This window comes from Cydia strobilella, chromosome 23 (assembly GCF_947568885.1).
Source record: "Cydia strobilella chromosome 23, ilCydStro3.1, whole genome shotgun sequence".
NCBI lineage: Eukaryota > Metazoa > Arthropoda > Insecta > Lepidoptera > Tortricidae > Cydia > Cydia strobilella.
The window spans coordinates 4675744-4690846 of record NC_086063.1 but is presented as its reverse complement, the minus strand read 5'-3'; the positions used below and the strand labels follow the sequence as shown (position 1 = coordinate 4690846).

The window sequence follows — 15103 nt, the reverse complement described above, 5'->3', positions numbered from 1 at the left end:
CAACAAACCAAATTTTGGAAAAGTGACATATAGACAAATATGTATAATAATAAATAGCCTATACGTAAAAACTAGCCAAGACAAATCCTTTATAATTTCGGGATTTTCTACTTAGCTTATAAGCAGTTTTTAGTTCAGGTTCAGATTATAAATTTAGTGATTAATGTGATTATAATATTCTCTTTGGTACTTAGCAAAGAGAATGGAAGAATACGTACTTACCTATTTGCATAAAAGAAGTTGATTATCAAAGAATGTCAAAGTCTAATTGAGAATAATATCAATCATCAATAAATTTACTACGATAGAATAGTGTAAAATGTTTAAGAAAATAACAGGATATTTTAATAGAAAACAGACTGAATTGTACGGGGCCGACGCTGAGATCGAGAATGAAGTAAGTTGGCAAAAAGCAACACTGACCATCTTCCTCTCGTTGTCCCGGCATTTTGCCACGGCTCATGGGAACGGGTCCGCTTGGCAACTACATATGTGTAAAGCGCTTTAGCCTGAATTGACCATTCGACATAAATCATAATAGTCAAACGAACCTAGCCAGCCGTCGTTAAGAAAGCGTGACGTGACGTACGCGTTTGCGTTAAGTGTCATTTTGTATGGAATTTGGAGTTTCCAAAACGCCCCGCTTGGCGCGCTGTTCAAAATCCCATACTAATTAGACATAACGCAAACGCTCGTCACGCTATCGAATGAAATATACACTAGGGATTCTGTAATGACGTTGTTGAAGAGTATAAAACTGTCCCCAGCCAGGCGTGACTCACTCCGCGATTTCGTCGCGTCGCTACAAGTACATGCGGCCCACACCAATTTTGGTGTCTAGCAGTAGTAATTGCCGCGCACCGCTACGGAACGGACACCTGCTCGCGCTTGAGCTTATCTCTCGTAATAGACACATTTTGTTAGAGAGTGAACTTTCTGTACCTAGTCACAGAGTAAATAATAGTACTAAGGTACAGAAGGTTCACTCTAACAAAACGCGTCTATTACGACAGATATGACCACAAGGTGGCGCAAGTGTCCGTTCCGCAGCGGTGCGTGGCAATTACTATGGCTAGACACCAAAATTGGTGGGGCCGCATGTACTTGTAGCGACGCGACGAAATCGCGGAGTGAGCCACGCCTGACCTAATACTATTATTTATTCTGTGCCCCAGCCGGAGTACCGCTGCTGGTGGACGTGGCAGTACATCCTGGAGCTGGTCTGCTGGTTCTCCCAGGGCGGGCTGCTGAACGCCGTGTTCAGCTTGCTCGTGTTGGGGTGTTTGATGACGGCCATCATCTGGTTCCGATTTGAGGAAGTGTTGGTTAGCCTTAATTGTCCATTGGTAGTATTATGAAATTATTAGGCTCACGGATAACCAGTGAACTGTGTAAATGATATTATAAGGATACTCCACCAGCTAAAGTCTAGTCCACTAAAGCAGCGACGAGCGGAGTTGTAGGAAATCAATCAACCAAATAGCATTGCTTGCAACCTCCGTCCCGCTGGACTGCCATATAGTAGTGTGACTACTTAAAAAACACAAATCAAAATATTTCATGAAAATAATTTTATTTGTTCCCTAGTTTGATATTATAATATTATATAAATGTGGTATTTTCTATAAAAAGGGACCTCATTGTCGATGGCGCTTACGTCATTATAAACGATGCTCCGATATAAATACAATGCCGCGCGGCGCTGTGCGGCGTAAACGCCATCGACAATAAGGTCCTTTTTTATAGAAAATACCACAAATTATATTGTCTGTAACTGTATTTCAGGTAATGGATCTGGTTTACAACATATGGTACGCGCTGGTCGTGGCGAGCATAGCTATCTCCGTTGCGCGAGAGCACCCCGGCGAGCCTGTCACTCACTGCATGAAAGGTTGGACAAATCATCGCAAAACCATCAAAAATCATCAATCATCATTTATATCTCAAAATAGGACAAGATTTATTCAACTCGTATTATGTATAGGTACAGTATTTTTGAATAAAATTTCCAGATTATACTCAATATACTGCAGTTCAAAATTGTTCAATTTTTTTTATCCCGTTCCATACCATATTTATTTTTGCTATAATTTGACGAACTCTGGTAGGTACTTTTGCTTGCTGCAACTATTGTCCTCATTCAACTTATCTTCATAACGTCGATGTGGCTTACAACGTGTGGCACTCGAAGTTTGTGTCGAGCGTTGCGAACACTCAAGAGGTAGGACAGACAAGACCGTGGATAGTGGGGTGTTTTAATTCTGGTTTGCAGCCAATTTATGCAAAAAAACAAATTTACAAAATAGGTAACGAAAAACTATTAAATGGGACCTTATATTTTGCCATATGTATTCCTTTACTTAAAAGGATTCATATGGCGATTATGACAAATGACTATTATAACATATGAATTATCATAAACAAACTAATTAAATAATTACATTTGGTCGTTATCATATGGCAAATTAAATTTTTGCAAATGAAATTATGGAAAAAGAGGGTACTAACGTACCCCGTCTCAGAAAGTTAATTTTCACAACGATCGCAGTTCATATCTTTTATATAAAACGAAACTAAAAATTTCCAATATCGTAATTCCGACATTTCAATTTTGGTACTTTAATATAAAATCGTGATTTTAATTAATTTTTTAATGTTTCAAAGCTTTTATGAGCCATGTTATTGCTTGAATTAAATGAATACAATACAATACAATAGGTCCAATGCCCGATATTCCTGAATTTTAGATTCTGGAATACCCGGAGGTATTGATGACGAACCGATTTGCACATATATTTTTCAATAGTTATTTGTTATACAAGGGTGCAAAGTTGTATTTTACCCGCGAGTGTGGAATTGAAACATGAGCAAGCGAAAGGATTCTATAGTTGAACCACGAGCGAAGCGAGTGGTTCTAAAATAGAATCCTGAGCGTAGCGAGTGTTTCAACACACGAGAAGTAAAATACATTTGCACCCGTGTGTAACACAAAACTTTTCCCCTCACTATAGCGAGGAAAGTGCAACATCCACAGGCGTTAGATCATCTTCATCACTGGAATCACTAATTTTTTTACGATATTATAACAGAAAACACTAGAAATTCTGATTTTTACGTGAGTCGGTGAGAAGAACAGTAAAAATGTTGTTGACAATGTTGACATTTCTGTTCTGACGTATGAAATGTCTACGATGCGTTTTGAAATTGCATCGACTCAACTTGTGCGTTCAGAATTATATTTAACATCATTACAAAAAATCTAACGTTTCTTATGGAATTTTAAGGTTTATGACTTAAAATTAATAAATAAAGCTAAATTTGGTATTTTTTATTAGATTCTCAAACCATTTATTTAATGATAATTAATATCGAACGAACCATTATTATGAGCGTTTTACGTTTTGTTATCCGTCAAGCTACTTAAACACGCTCCATCCAAGGTCAAATTATATTCCCCACTAGTGGATAAAATGCGTTTTTCCCCGCTTGTTTTAAAGGATAATAGACGGCTTTCCGAGCTAGTAAGGGGAAAAATGTATTTGTTACTGACGAAATTGGCTTGCTAAATTATAATTATATACTTTCGGACTCACGGTATTTTGGTATTTCTAGTGGGTTTCCTGATGGACGTTGTTTCGTATCTCCACTACCTGCCCATTCCTCACCAGAACCACATCAAAGTCGTCTGCTACTTCATACGTGTGCACCGACCTTTAAGGTTCATCTGTAAGTAGGTACTAACCGTATTTTCTTGGTGTCTTTCCCAATTACCATTTTATTGTTCTATTCCTTTTTAGGGTTCCGTACCTAAAGGGTAAAAACGGGACCCTATTACTAAGACTTCGCTGTCCGTCTGTCCGTCTATTTGTCACCAGGCTGTATCTCATGAACCGTGATAGCTAGACAGTTGAAATTTTCACAGATGATGTATTTATGTTGCCGCTATAACAACAAATACTAAGAAGTACGGAACCCTCGGTGCGCGAGTCCGACTCGCACTTGGCCGGTTTTTCTACTTGTCGACTGGTAAGAGGAATGGGGACGGCCGCATCTCCATACAAACTTAGTCCCCATTTTCCTCTCTGAATATTGACATAATAGAAAACATTTTTACATAATTTGATGTAGGTATATTAACCATATAGCTATGCCCCTAAGTTTAACTTTTTTCGATTTTTTGATTATTATATAAATTAGGTGCAAAAAACTGATTTCATCAAATTAAATACTCGTAACTGTGGTTAATATGTACAACATTTTGTGTCAAAATATTTTCAAGAATGTTAAAATCCAGGGAGAAAAATGAGGACTACGTTTGTATTATGAAAACGCGATTTCGCGCGAGTCCTCCAGTTTCGTCTTAAAGTAAGACTTCGTAAACCGATCTATAATCGCATAATTTTACTACATATAGTTTCCCGACTGTTGAGTTGAGTATAAGTCATTATATGTACCTAGTTGTATAATGACTTCATTACGAAACACTTTAGTTAACTATAATGATTTTATACCTATATTAAGCACGGTACTTGACTGAAAAGCTCTCTATTCTATCACGATTGTATAAAATAAGTACTATAAATGTGATGTCTGAACATAAGACATAAGCAGGCATCGTAAACTGCGAGCGAAATCCATTTAAATGACGTACTGACTTGACAAGTAACAACCCTAGTACTTCAATGGATTTCGCTCGCAGTTTACGATGCCATAAGCCAAGATTGTTTGATCCAGGGATGACGGACAGAGACACAATAAACAGCAGCCTCATCGTGACCACGTTCAAATACATCTACTACACGTTCCTCCTGCGGATTTTGTGTTCCTACTTTTGGATGTACCTCGTCGGCATCAAGTTTAAGGTAATAGACCGCGAGCCAGGCGCAAATTTCGTCAGTCATCGCCTCCCGGGCGAAAACTCGTATAGAGGTTAACGGCTATGTATGATGAACCCTCGTGAACGTCAGCTGCCGCTTCATTGGTGGGTTGAGGAATGGCAGCCACCGAAACGCGTAACACGGTCTTTCCACCGCGATACAACCGGCTGACGATTTGTTTTATTAACAATAGCATCTAAACTATCGTCTGACAAAGTATCAAACGGGAGGCGATGACGCCGATGACTGAAAAGTTTTTTTTTTACTTGTTCATGTGACCAGCTGACGGTCTTTCCACAGCGATACAATCGGCTGACGATTTTGTTTATTCACAATAGCATCTAAACTATCATCTGACAAAGTATCAAGCGGGAGGCGATGACTAAACTTTTTTATAGACTTTATTTGCTGCCATTCCTCAACCCACCAACGGAGCGGCAGCTGACGTTCACGAGGGTTCATCATACATAGCCGTTAACCACTATACGAGTTTTCGCCCGGGAGGCGATTGGTCATGGAAATCTGTTCCTGGCCCACGGTCTATAAGTCCCCTCGGATTGGGCACTGGGGGAATTGAGTGGTTAGCATGGGGCATGTATGAGATTCTTCCTCTACTCAACAAGTCCAAAGGGTTCATCCATTAATTACGTCACACGAATTTCTAGGTTTTCTCCCCCCCTCCTGTCACACTTGGTCACATTTGTCAAACCCCTCCCCGCCTGGTGTGACGTCACATTTTTTAAATGAAATCGGCAAATACAATTAAGTATTATTAATATTTTATCAAAATATTTTTGATAAAACAAATATTAGTAATTTTATAACCCAAAACAGATTAGGAAAGAAAATTAAAAACGATTATTATTCCAAAAACTTGTTATTTAACTGTACAGCGATTAAAATAATTTAAATAAGTTAATGTGACGTCACAAAGTTTGTGACTCCCCGCTCCCCCTTTTCACAACATGTCACATTTTCTTGACCCCCTCCCCCCCCCCCCTAAACGTGTGATGTAGGTAATTAATGGATGACCCCAAAGGAGTAGCGTATTTCTAAGATTAATTAGTTTTAGTACTTAGGATAATTCCGAACGAGCGAGCGAAGTCCTTACATTCAACTTGCACCACACGGCTGGCTAGGGGCACGTTCCTGCATTTCGATGTTTTTAAAATGAACTATAACAGAATAGTTTGTTAGGTACGCAATAAGGGCCACCTGCGCGTTCCAGGGTTAACCAACTAACTCGGTACTGTTTATACACGGTTAAACTTCGAGCAACACGGAAGGGAGACGGCACCTCGTGTTATTCCCCTCTGCCGAAGCATATAGGTACAACTGTATCGTGTTTGACTGTTTGTGACTCGTCCGTACACAAAAAGAAATCGAGGTGTGCAAGATTTGTCTTTGACGTGTGTCATTTTCTAATATGTACTCTAAGAACAAATTAAATTATTTTCTATGAAAATATTTTAATTTGTGTTTTTTTTTCAAGCAGACACACTACTATTTAAACTATAAACTGAAATAAATGTCATATACGAACGAAAAAATGACCAAAGCCTCCATTTTTCATGTATTTGTGTCATTACAGATTTGATTTTGTATGTAGCGAGTGAGAAGGACTGTGAGCACGTTTCCCCCCGCAAAAAATGGCAGAATGATTTGTACGGTAAGATATCGCTTGGGCTCCTCCCTTCCGACGTGTCGGAAGCCGATGTTGCTCGAAGGGGTTAAACTGTATACTGTATAAAGCAGTGTTAAACTATTAACTCTGAGTTAGTTGGCTAACCCTGGAACGCGCCAGTGGCCATAAGTTTATTAACGCATTCACTGCCAGAGGGAGTGGCCTAGGAACAAACTTGTATGACGGTGAACGCACATGTGCGTTGGGGGCAGTGAATGTGTTAAATTTGCTCTAATTGAATTGAATACATACTTAGTTACTAGGATGTATGTATGATGATTTTTTTGATATACCAGTTTGGTCGTCCCGATTTACGAGTAGACGCCCAGCGTCGAGTGATGCAGCTCATCAGCTCTGCGCTCACCCAGATTGACGAACACGACCAGCAGCCGGTGCAGTTCGAAATGTTGTTTGCCATGTACATCGTTAACAAGATTTTCATACCTATTGGGTAAGAATCTTGAACGCCACTCGTACCTATTAACTATACAATAATGTGGCTCTGAGAATATGTCTGCGGTCGCGTCTAATTGCCACGACTCTTTCTATACATGTTGTATGAAAATATATGGGTCGCGGCAATTAGACCGCAGACATATTTTTTGAGAATGATCGATGTATTAAAATGTATAGAGGTAGGTACAACTATTTTTAAAAGCTTGACAAGACTTAGTACGATTACCGGCCAGATTTCATGTTTACCGGAAAAATCTTAACCTCCTAAGACCCGGGCTTTTAAAATATTACTTGTTAGAAAGACCGAATTAGCTTTTAAAAGAACGAAATGGCAACCATTGTTAAGTCCTGACGATTTGAAAATTACAGGTCTCGTTATGTCCGAACTACCTATAAAAAGAACAAAATCAATTTTTAAACTTTATTGCGATATTTTAGACCTAAACGCCATTATCTTAGTGTTTATATATTTGTCCCTGTCACACGCGTTGAATGAAACGAAACCAAGTAGCCATATTTGTTCTTAGTGGCCAGCAAAAGGGGACAATGGCAAACATGGGAAACAACGTAAGTAAATCGTAAATCCATTAATACTTCATTGTAATATTGGTATTTCTTGCAATTCAAATTGTGTTTTTTTCTAATGAATTAGTAATATTTAACTATAATGTATTATTTTTAACAAACATGCGACGTAAACGATGTTTTTGCAAGGTAATTTAATTTGTTCTTTTAAAAGTGAGTTCGGTTAATAAATGGTATTTCATTCTAGTGCTACGCGACGTGGACATAGTGCAGCTTCTCAATGAATCTGAAATAAAAGACACCGAGGATGGCGAAGGGTCGACTTATCAAGACCCTGAAATAGACGTAGTTTCTGGTCAACGTAATAGCGATGACCATTATTGATGCGAACTCGTCTAGCTCAGAAAATAAATATTCTTCTGACTCGGAAAATGAGGCTGATTACCCCTCTAGCAACCGTCGGGCCAGGACTCAACGTTGAGGAGTTGAGAAGCGAAGCTTTGTGCGTACGCGTGGTGAATATCTGATTTGGTCAAGAAAATAAAACCAAATAACCAATTACCCATGCTGTTTACCTATAATTATTACATTAACTACTACATACTAAGCACGAGAGTTTTTTAAAAAGAACAAAAGTATGGATTAGTTGACTTAGTGCAAAAAAAAGTTTCTTTGGTACTGAATAATGTTTGTTCTAGCAAAAATCGTATAGTCTGGTTTGAAACAGATTAAATTGCTGCTATAAGTTCAGGACTCAATGACTAGGTATAATACATTTGATCTTTTTAAAGGACATTCGGTTATAGTGACATGTTCTTCGTAGCAATTCCCAGGACTCAATTATGAACGCCATTTTGTTCTTTTAGCAGGCACTTGGGACTTAGGAGGTTAAGGGCGTCCATCAAAGATACATTCATTGAGTAAGATGCGTAAAATCTTGGACATTTTCGTACTTAAAATTTGACAGGTAAACGATATGGCGCTGTTCAGGTCCATACAGTAAGCGGTAACTTTGATTATCAAAAGTTGACGTTTGACAATTCAGTGACCGCAAAACATATGGCGCAGTACAGCGCCATCTGTTTTTAATGTCAAGCTCAGGGGCACGTTACAATCCTCTCTATTACAATCAATTTTCTTTGGCGTCTACTAGCTGACCGGAGTTCACGGAAAATAGTATGAGCAACGCTAATGGGGTTGGCAACTGTCAAAGGTTTGCAGAGATGGCGCCATCATAGCTTACCCCTTTTTCTATGAGATTTGGCTTAAAGGGCTGGCATCCAGGGCATTTAAAAAACAAAAATTTCACACAATTCTAGAGATTGACAGGGCAAGCTATGCTGGCGCCATCTGCTAATTATTTCGACCAGCCTACCCCATTGACGTGTGGCCCGCTCCGTGCACCCCCACTAGCTAACGGACGCCCTAGTAACGCGAACTAGGTTCTGTCACGCATGGTACAACGACATCTATCGGCTAATTTGACAACTGAACTAATTTTTGCAAATAAAACTAGCAAATACAAGAGTTTGGACCACCCTTGCCTACTAAATAGTTAGCCGGATATGTAAATGGGTTTTTATGTTAAAATTAAATACTTACTTTTAATATGACCAAAAGTCATATAACATCTTTTGCTCCTTATTTTGTGATCTCAGGAATGCGTGGTTAATAAAGTAAATCCGTCGGGTTACTCGTTCCCACCGTATAGGTATTTACAGTCTTCTAAAACCACATTGTAAGCGTCACTTTGATATTTTGCTTCCAGACCTCCAGACTTAATTCTAAACGATAGCGATCGCATAGTGCTCCTGGTGGTGATGGTGATAGGCACCCTGATGGTGACGGGAGCGGCGGTGGCCGCGCTGTCGTCCGTCATCAGCGTGCACATGCGCCCGGAGGAGAGCTTCCGCACCCGGTACAGGATCATCATGAGGGATCTGGTACGGATCATACATACTTTACAATTTTACCCTTTGAACGCCAAGAACACATAAACTCTTCGTAACCCAGGGGTCGGAAACCGGTATTTGCTCCATACAAAAATACCGGTATTATTACGTTCTTTTTCGTTCTTTTGTTTATAAAATCATTTTTAATGGGACGTTTTAATAATGCAAAATTGTTTCCTAAATACATGATTCAGTCCTACGTAATGAGCATAAAAAAAATCAAAATATTGGGCTATTTCGGGGTTTTAAAAAAATACCGGTTCCGAGCCCTGTCGTAACCTACTATTCGTGCCCACAGCGCCAATTCAATTAAGGTTTGTAATAGCTTACTTGCGCCCATTACCTTGGCGTGTAAGTGACATTTTTGTTCAAGACGTAAAGCGTTCAAAAGGTTAAATTTGCACAAAACGTGGAAGATCGTGAGTTCAAGCCTCGTCGAAGCTAATGCTTTATATGATTCTGTTTTGAAAAGCAAAATGCACGAAACTTCGAGGTAATTTTAAGTGTATCGAAACCATGGAGGATGTTGAAAATTTTCTTGCCATTTGGAAAATATTAAATTTCAGTGATCTCTTCTGTTCACCGGTGTAACGTCGCATGGCATAAAACCAGAATTATTTATATTGGAATATATAATTTAATAATAGGACTTTAGGAGAAAGCTGTCGTCATCTTGCTTAGAAATAAATATACAGCCAGTTTGAACTTTACAGTTTTTTTTTCGGTACACCCCTTACACCTTCCTCCTGAATCACTCTATCTATTTAAAAAAACCCGCATCAAAATCCGTTGCGTAGTTTTAAAGATCTAAGCATACATAGGGACAGACATCCATCCAGACAGCAGGAAGCGACTTTGTTTTATACTACGTAGTGATAAATCACTTCAGACGAGCTCCGGCATCCCCGAAAGCCTCCGCAACAAGGTGGAGACATTCTACAAGATGTACTGGCACAAACAGCGAGCGGTCTCAGACTCTCAACTACTACCGAGCTTCCCACCTGTACTGCCCAGCAGCGTGTACACCGATGTGTACTTCGAGGCCACACAGAAGGTATTCGGACATGTCCCGGTTTTACCCAAAAGCGTATACTTATACTGAAGTCGAGGCCGTACAAAATGTATTCTAACCTAAAAATAACTTCAGTGAACCTAAGCTACTTATATGTACATACCTATATATTTTTTATGTATTATAAAGAGTTGCGGTATAGTGTGGTCATTACAGATTAACAGAGTATAGATCCGTGAAATTGCTTTGCTACTTTATAGGTTCCTATCTTAGGTAAATTGAATTTTATAAGTACATATTTTTGCTAATGTTCGGTATTTTACTCGTAGGGACAAACAGTTACGTTGATGACCCCTATTACGAGAATGGTGAAGATTTGAGGCATCTGGTCGCCTAAATCGGTCGCACTCATGCAACTCGTAATACCCCGTGGACTGCTTTATCTCACCTTACCTTATCTTATCTTCAGAGCGGCCTTCTTCGCGACCTGTCCTACGAGTTCCTCTCCGAACTAGCCAGACACATGGAGACCATCTTCTACATTCCTGGGGACTGCATCATCAAGCGGAACTCCCTAAAGGACTCCATCATCTACATCACCTATGGAGACATTGAGGTTAGTGCTATCGACACATATAGATTTTATTTATATATTATGTTATTATGGGTATAATCCGAAATAAAGATTTTCATTTCAATTCAATTTAACTGGTTATTGGTAAACCTCATTTTGTTTAGAAAATTGTATGGATTTCTTTGGCGATTCCGTTTTTTAGAAATATTTGGAAGCCACGCCAAGCCACTGTATAGGTATAATGCTCGAGATATCTTTGTTTTTAAAAGGAACAATAATGTAGAGAATCTATTGCCTGAGTAATAACGGAGACGGCTGACGTAACTATAGGACGTTATTGCGCGGATACCAGGTTCCGCAAGGGCAGTGGAAAATAAACAGTCACTGTTCGCATATCAATTTGTTTTATTGTCTTGAATACACAAATATACTTGTAAAATAGGGAGCCACGTCCGATCATCAGCGTAGTCGATACCAAAGAGAATAGATAAATTCATAGTGACATATACAGAAAGGAGGTTAGGTGTGATACACACATGCGTAGGTATTATAAGGGTGCTAATACAATATTTCTAACACTTCCCCTCATACTTATAAGACCAATGCATAAACACAACATGAGCACACAGAACATTATACAAAACAAGAATAAGTTATCAATGTGTATTGGCACATCCCTGATAAAAGGCTTGAACTCAATATAATATCAATTATATCAGTTTACATTTACAATAATGCTTGCCTTAAGTAGAGACTAACTCTATCCATATACACATTCGTATAATAACATGCTTTCACACGACACAAACATGGACAAAGTGAAGAGACAGTGCATGCTATTTTTACGATTGCACATGTACATTTGTAAGCAAAATAAACTATTATATAATGACCTTACTTTCACACATGCAAACATACCTAATTATCTAACTTTATGTTCATGCTCTGAATGAATTTAGAATGTTTACATAGACTCAGCGGTTTGGTAAGTACATCGGCCATCATTTCTTCGGTTGGTAAGTATTTTACTGTTAACACATTATTATGTACCAAGTCCTTTATGTGGTGATACCGTACATCTATGTGCTTAGTACGCTTATGTGAATATTCTTTACAAAGTAAAAGCTTGTGCGCGCTCTGATTGTCATTAAACACAGTGATGTAAGGTTTCACATGTAAAATTTCAAACAAAATATTCTTGATGAAACATAGGTCTTTACATACATCATTAATTGAAATGAATTCACTTTCTGTAGAACTAAGTGCAACACACCGCTGTTTGCGTGATTCCCAATGTATACAGTTCGAGCCTAACTTTATTACAAAACCAGTATAAGAACGTCTATCTACATCATTAGCCCAGTCGGCATCAGCATATGCGGTTAAATTCAATTCTCTACTCTTTATAAAATATAAGGAATAGTTAATTGTTCCCGCTAGATATCTCAAAATCCGTTTCGCTGCAAGCCAATGACTTTTATTAAACTTTGAATTATACTGACTCAAATGGCTACAAGCATATGCTATGTCTGGCCTGGTACAAACAGCTAAGTACATCAAGGAACCAATAAGTTCTCTATAATTATAGGTTTCATCACATAAGTTTTCTCCATCAGTTTCAAATTTACATCCTACAGACATAGGTGTAGAAACAGGTTTACAATTTTCCATATTAAACCGCTTAAGTACTTTCATAATATAGTCACTTTGATCCAACTTCAATACATCTCCCTCCCTTACGACATTGATGCCTAGACAACTCTTTAAGTTTCCTAAGTTTTTACAATGAAACTTACTTTGTAGTATATTAAAAAGATTATTTTTACAAGAGTCGTTATTAGAGAAAATGTAAAAGTCGTCTACATAAAGTGCAACTATTACTAAGCTATTTTTATCTTTACTTATATAGATACAAGGTTCATGTCTACTTTGAATAAACCCATTTTCACACAGTATTCTATTTACTTTGTTATTCCAAATTCTACTAGCTTGTTTAAGACCATAGATACCTTTTTGCAACAAACAAACTTTATTTTTATGGTTATGATTAAAGCCTGGTGGAAGTTCCATATAAATGGTTTCCTCAAGGTCTCCATTGAGAAAAGCTGTGGTCACATCAATGTGATCTATGCTTAAATTATACTCACAAGCTAAAGCAAACAATATTCTCATTGTACTATGTCTTACAACTGGTGAAAATGTGTCTTTATAGTCCACACCAGGGACTTGTGTATAACCCATGGCAACAAGGCGCGCTTTAAATTTATCAAAATTACCCGATGCATCTGTTTTAATTTTATATACCCATTTTGACTTTATTACATTAATGTTATGTGGCCTATCAACTAATCTCCAAACTTTATTAGCTATGAGAGAGTCATACTCACACTTCATTGCGGTAGACCATTCTGCACCAAGGGGACCAGTGACAGCATCCTTATACGATAGGGGTACATCTAGATTGCAGACAGACGCAGCGTTGTGCGCTACCATGGAGTAGTCTGACGTATAATCAGCATACCTTTTGGGTTTTTGTGACCTTGTAGTACGTACGGGACGTGAGGAATGTACAGCCGGCGCATCAGCTGGGGGCAGGGCTTCCCCTGAATGTGACGGTCGCGGCGACAGCACTATAGACTCGCTCGACGAGTCACCTGAGCCTGAAGTAGAGCAGCCTGGCTCCTCATTCTCGCTTCCGGTACAGAATTCCTCTGAATCTGAAAACGCCATGGAAGAATCATCAGTTTTTTGATTATACATATGTTCTTCACTTCTTGAGTTACAGATTGGAATTTGCTCATTTTGAATAGACATTGAATCCTCATCAGTTTGACTAGAAACTAAATTTTCATTACTATCACTAGGGATTTCAATTACATTATCCTGACTAGGAATTAAATTATCATTATTTTCAATATTATTATGACTAGATTTAGCATTATCATTATAAGTAAATTCAAATTCATAAAATATATTCTCATTGTCAGATTGGTTAAAACTTAGTTTATCTAAGTTGTTGTAAAATGTATCTTCTAAAAACACAACATTTCGAGACAAAATTACTTTCTTAGGGTTCAGTGGGTCCAAAAGCCTAAACCCTTTTGTTGTTTCACTGTAACCAACAAAAATATAAGGTTTGCTTCTAGGATCAAGTTTGCGACGATTTTCTTTAGGTATTAAGGAATAGGCAATACAGCCAAAGACGTGAAGATGCCTGAGGTCTGGTGTAGTACCTGTCCAGAGCTCTTCAGGAGTACGTCCCGACAATGCACTTGTTGGACTCCTATTCTTTAAGTATGCGGCAGTCATAACTGCTTCACCCCAAAAACGCTTGCTGAGACCAGCTTCATATAGCATACATCTAGCTTTGTCAAGAAGAGTCCTATTCAGTCTCTCAGCAACACCACACTGCTGATGGCAATAAGGTACACTCTTCTGATGAACAATACCCTCTTTTCTAAGAAAATCAGCAAAACTTTTGTTACAATATTCAGACCCAAAATCTGTCCGAAGTGTTTTAATTGGCAATCCTAATTGTTTTTCTACCAAATTCTTATAAGTAATAAAATGTTCAATTACCTCGGATTTATGACGCATGAGGAAGATGTGTGACTTCCTGGTGTAGTCGTCAGTCATGGTTACCATGAACCTCGCACCGCCAATGCTGTCTTCTTGAAACGGACCTGCTACATCACTATGCACAAGTTGCAAAGGTTTGTTTGCACGTGTAGCCTCGCCCACGGGATACGGCAAGGAAACTTGCTTCCCAAGCAGACAGGTCTCACACTTTACACCAGAAGTTTCCTGAAATTTGATGCCGGTTGCAGGATCATCCCTTAAAGTACACATGCTTTTAAAGCTAAGGTGACCTAAACGGGAATGTAGAAGTTGAACTGGCAGAGAAGAAACAGCTACATTAGCACTCTGTGTATTTTGCCTATTATGCAAGAACATGGAAGAGTGCACTTCTTGCGAAGTTCCTTTCCCTTGACTACACCCAACCCATTCATATAAACCATTCCT

At 38.6% G+C, this 15103-nt stretch overlaps 1 protein-coding gene across 1 annotated transcript in view; it reads left to right on the top strand.

Moving 5' to 3' along the window:
* The first annotated feature begins 1805 nt into the window (after positions 1-1805).
* Positions 1806-15103, top strand: part of LOC134751699 (uncharacterized) — a 60501-nt gene continuing 47203 nt past the window's right edge. Inside the window, exons 1-8 of the mRNA XM_063687144.1 lie at positions 1806-1891; positions 3613-3726; positions 4735-4862; positions 6858-7012; positions 9311-9485; positions 10384-10548; positions 10976-11126; positions 13627-13778. Of these exons, the coding sequence (XP_063543214.1) occupies positions 1885-1891; positions 3613-3726; positions 4735-4862; positions 6858-7012; positions 9311-9485; positions 10384-10548; positions 10976-11126; positions 13627-13778 (1047 nt within the window). The 5' untranslated portion in view covers positions 1806-1884. The remainder of the gene's footprint in view (positions 1892-3612; positions 3727-4734; positions 4863-6857; positions 7013-9310; positions 9486-10383; positions 10549-10975; positions 11127-13626; positions 13779-15103) is intronic.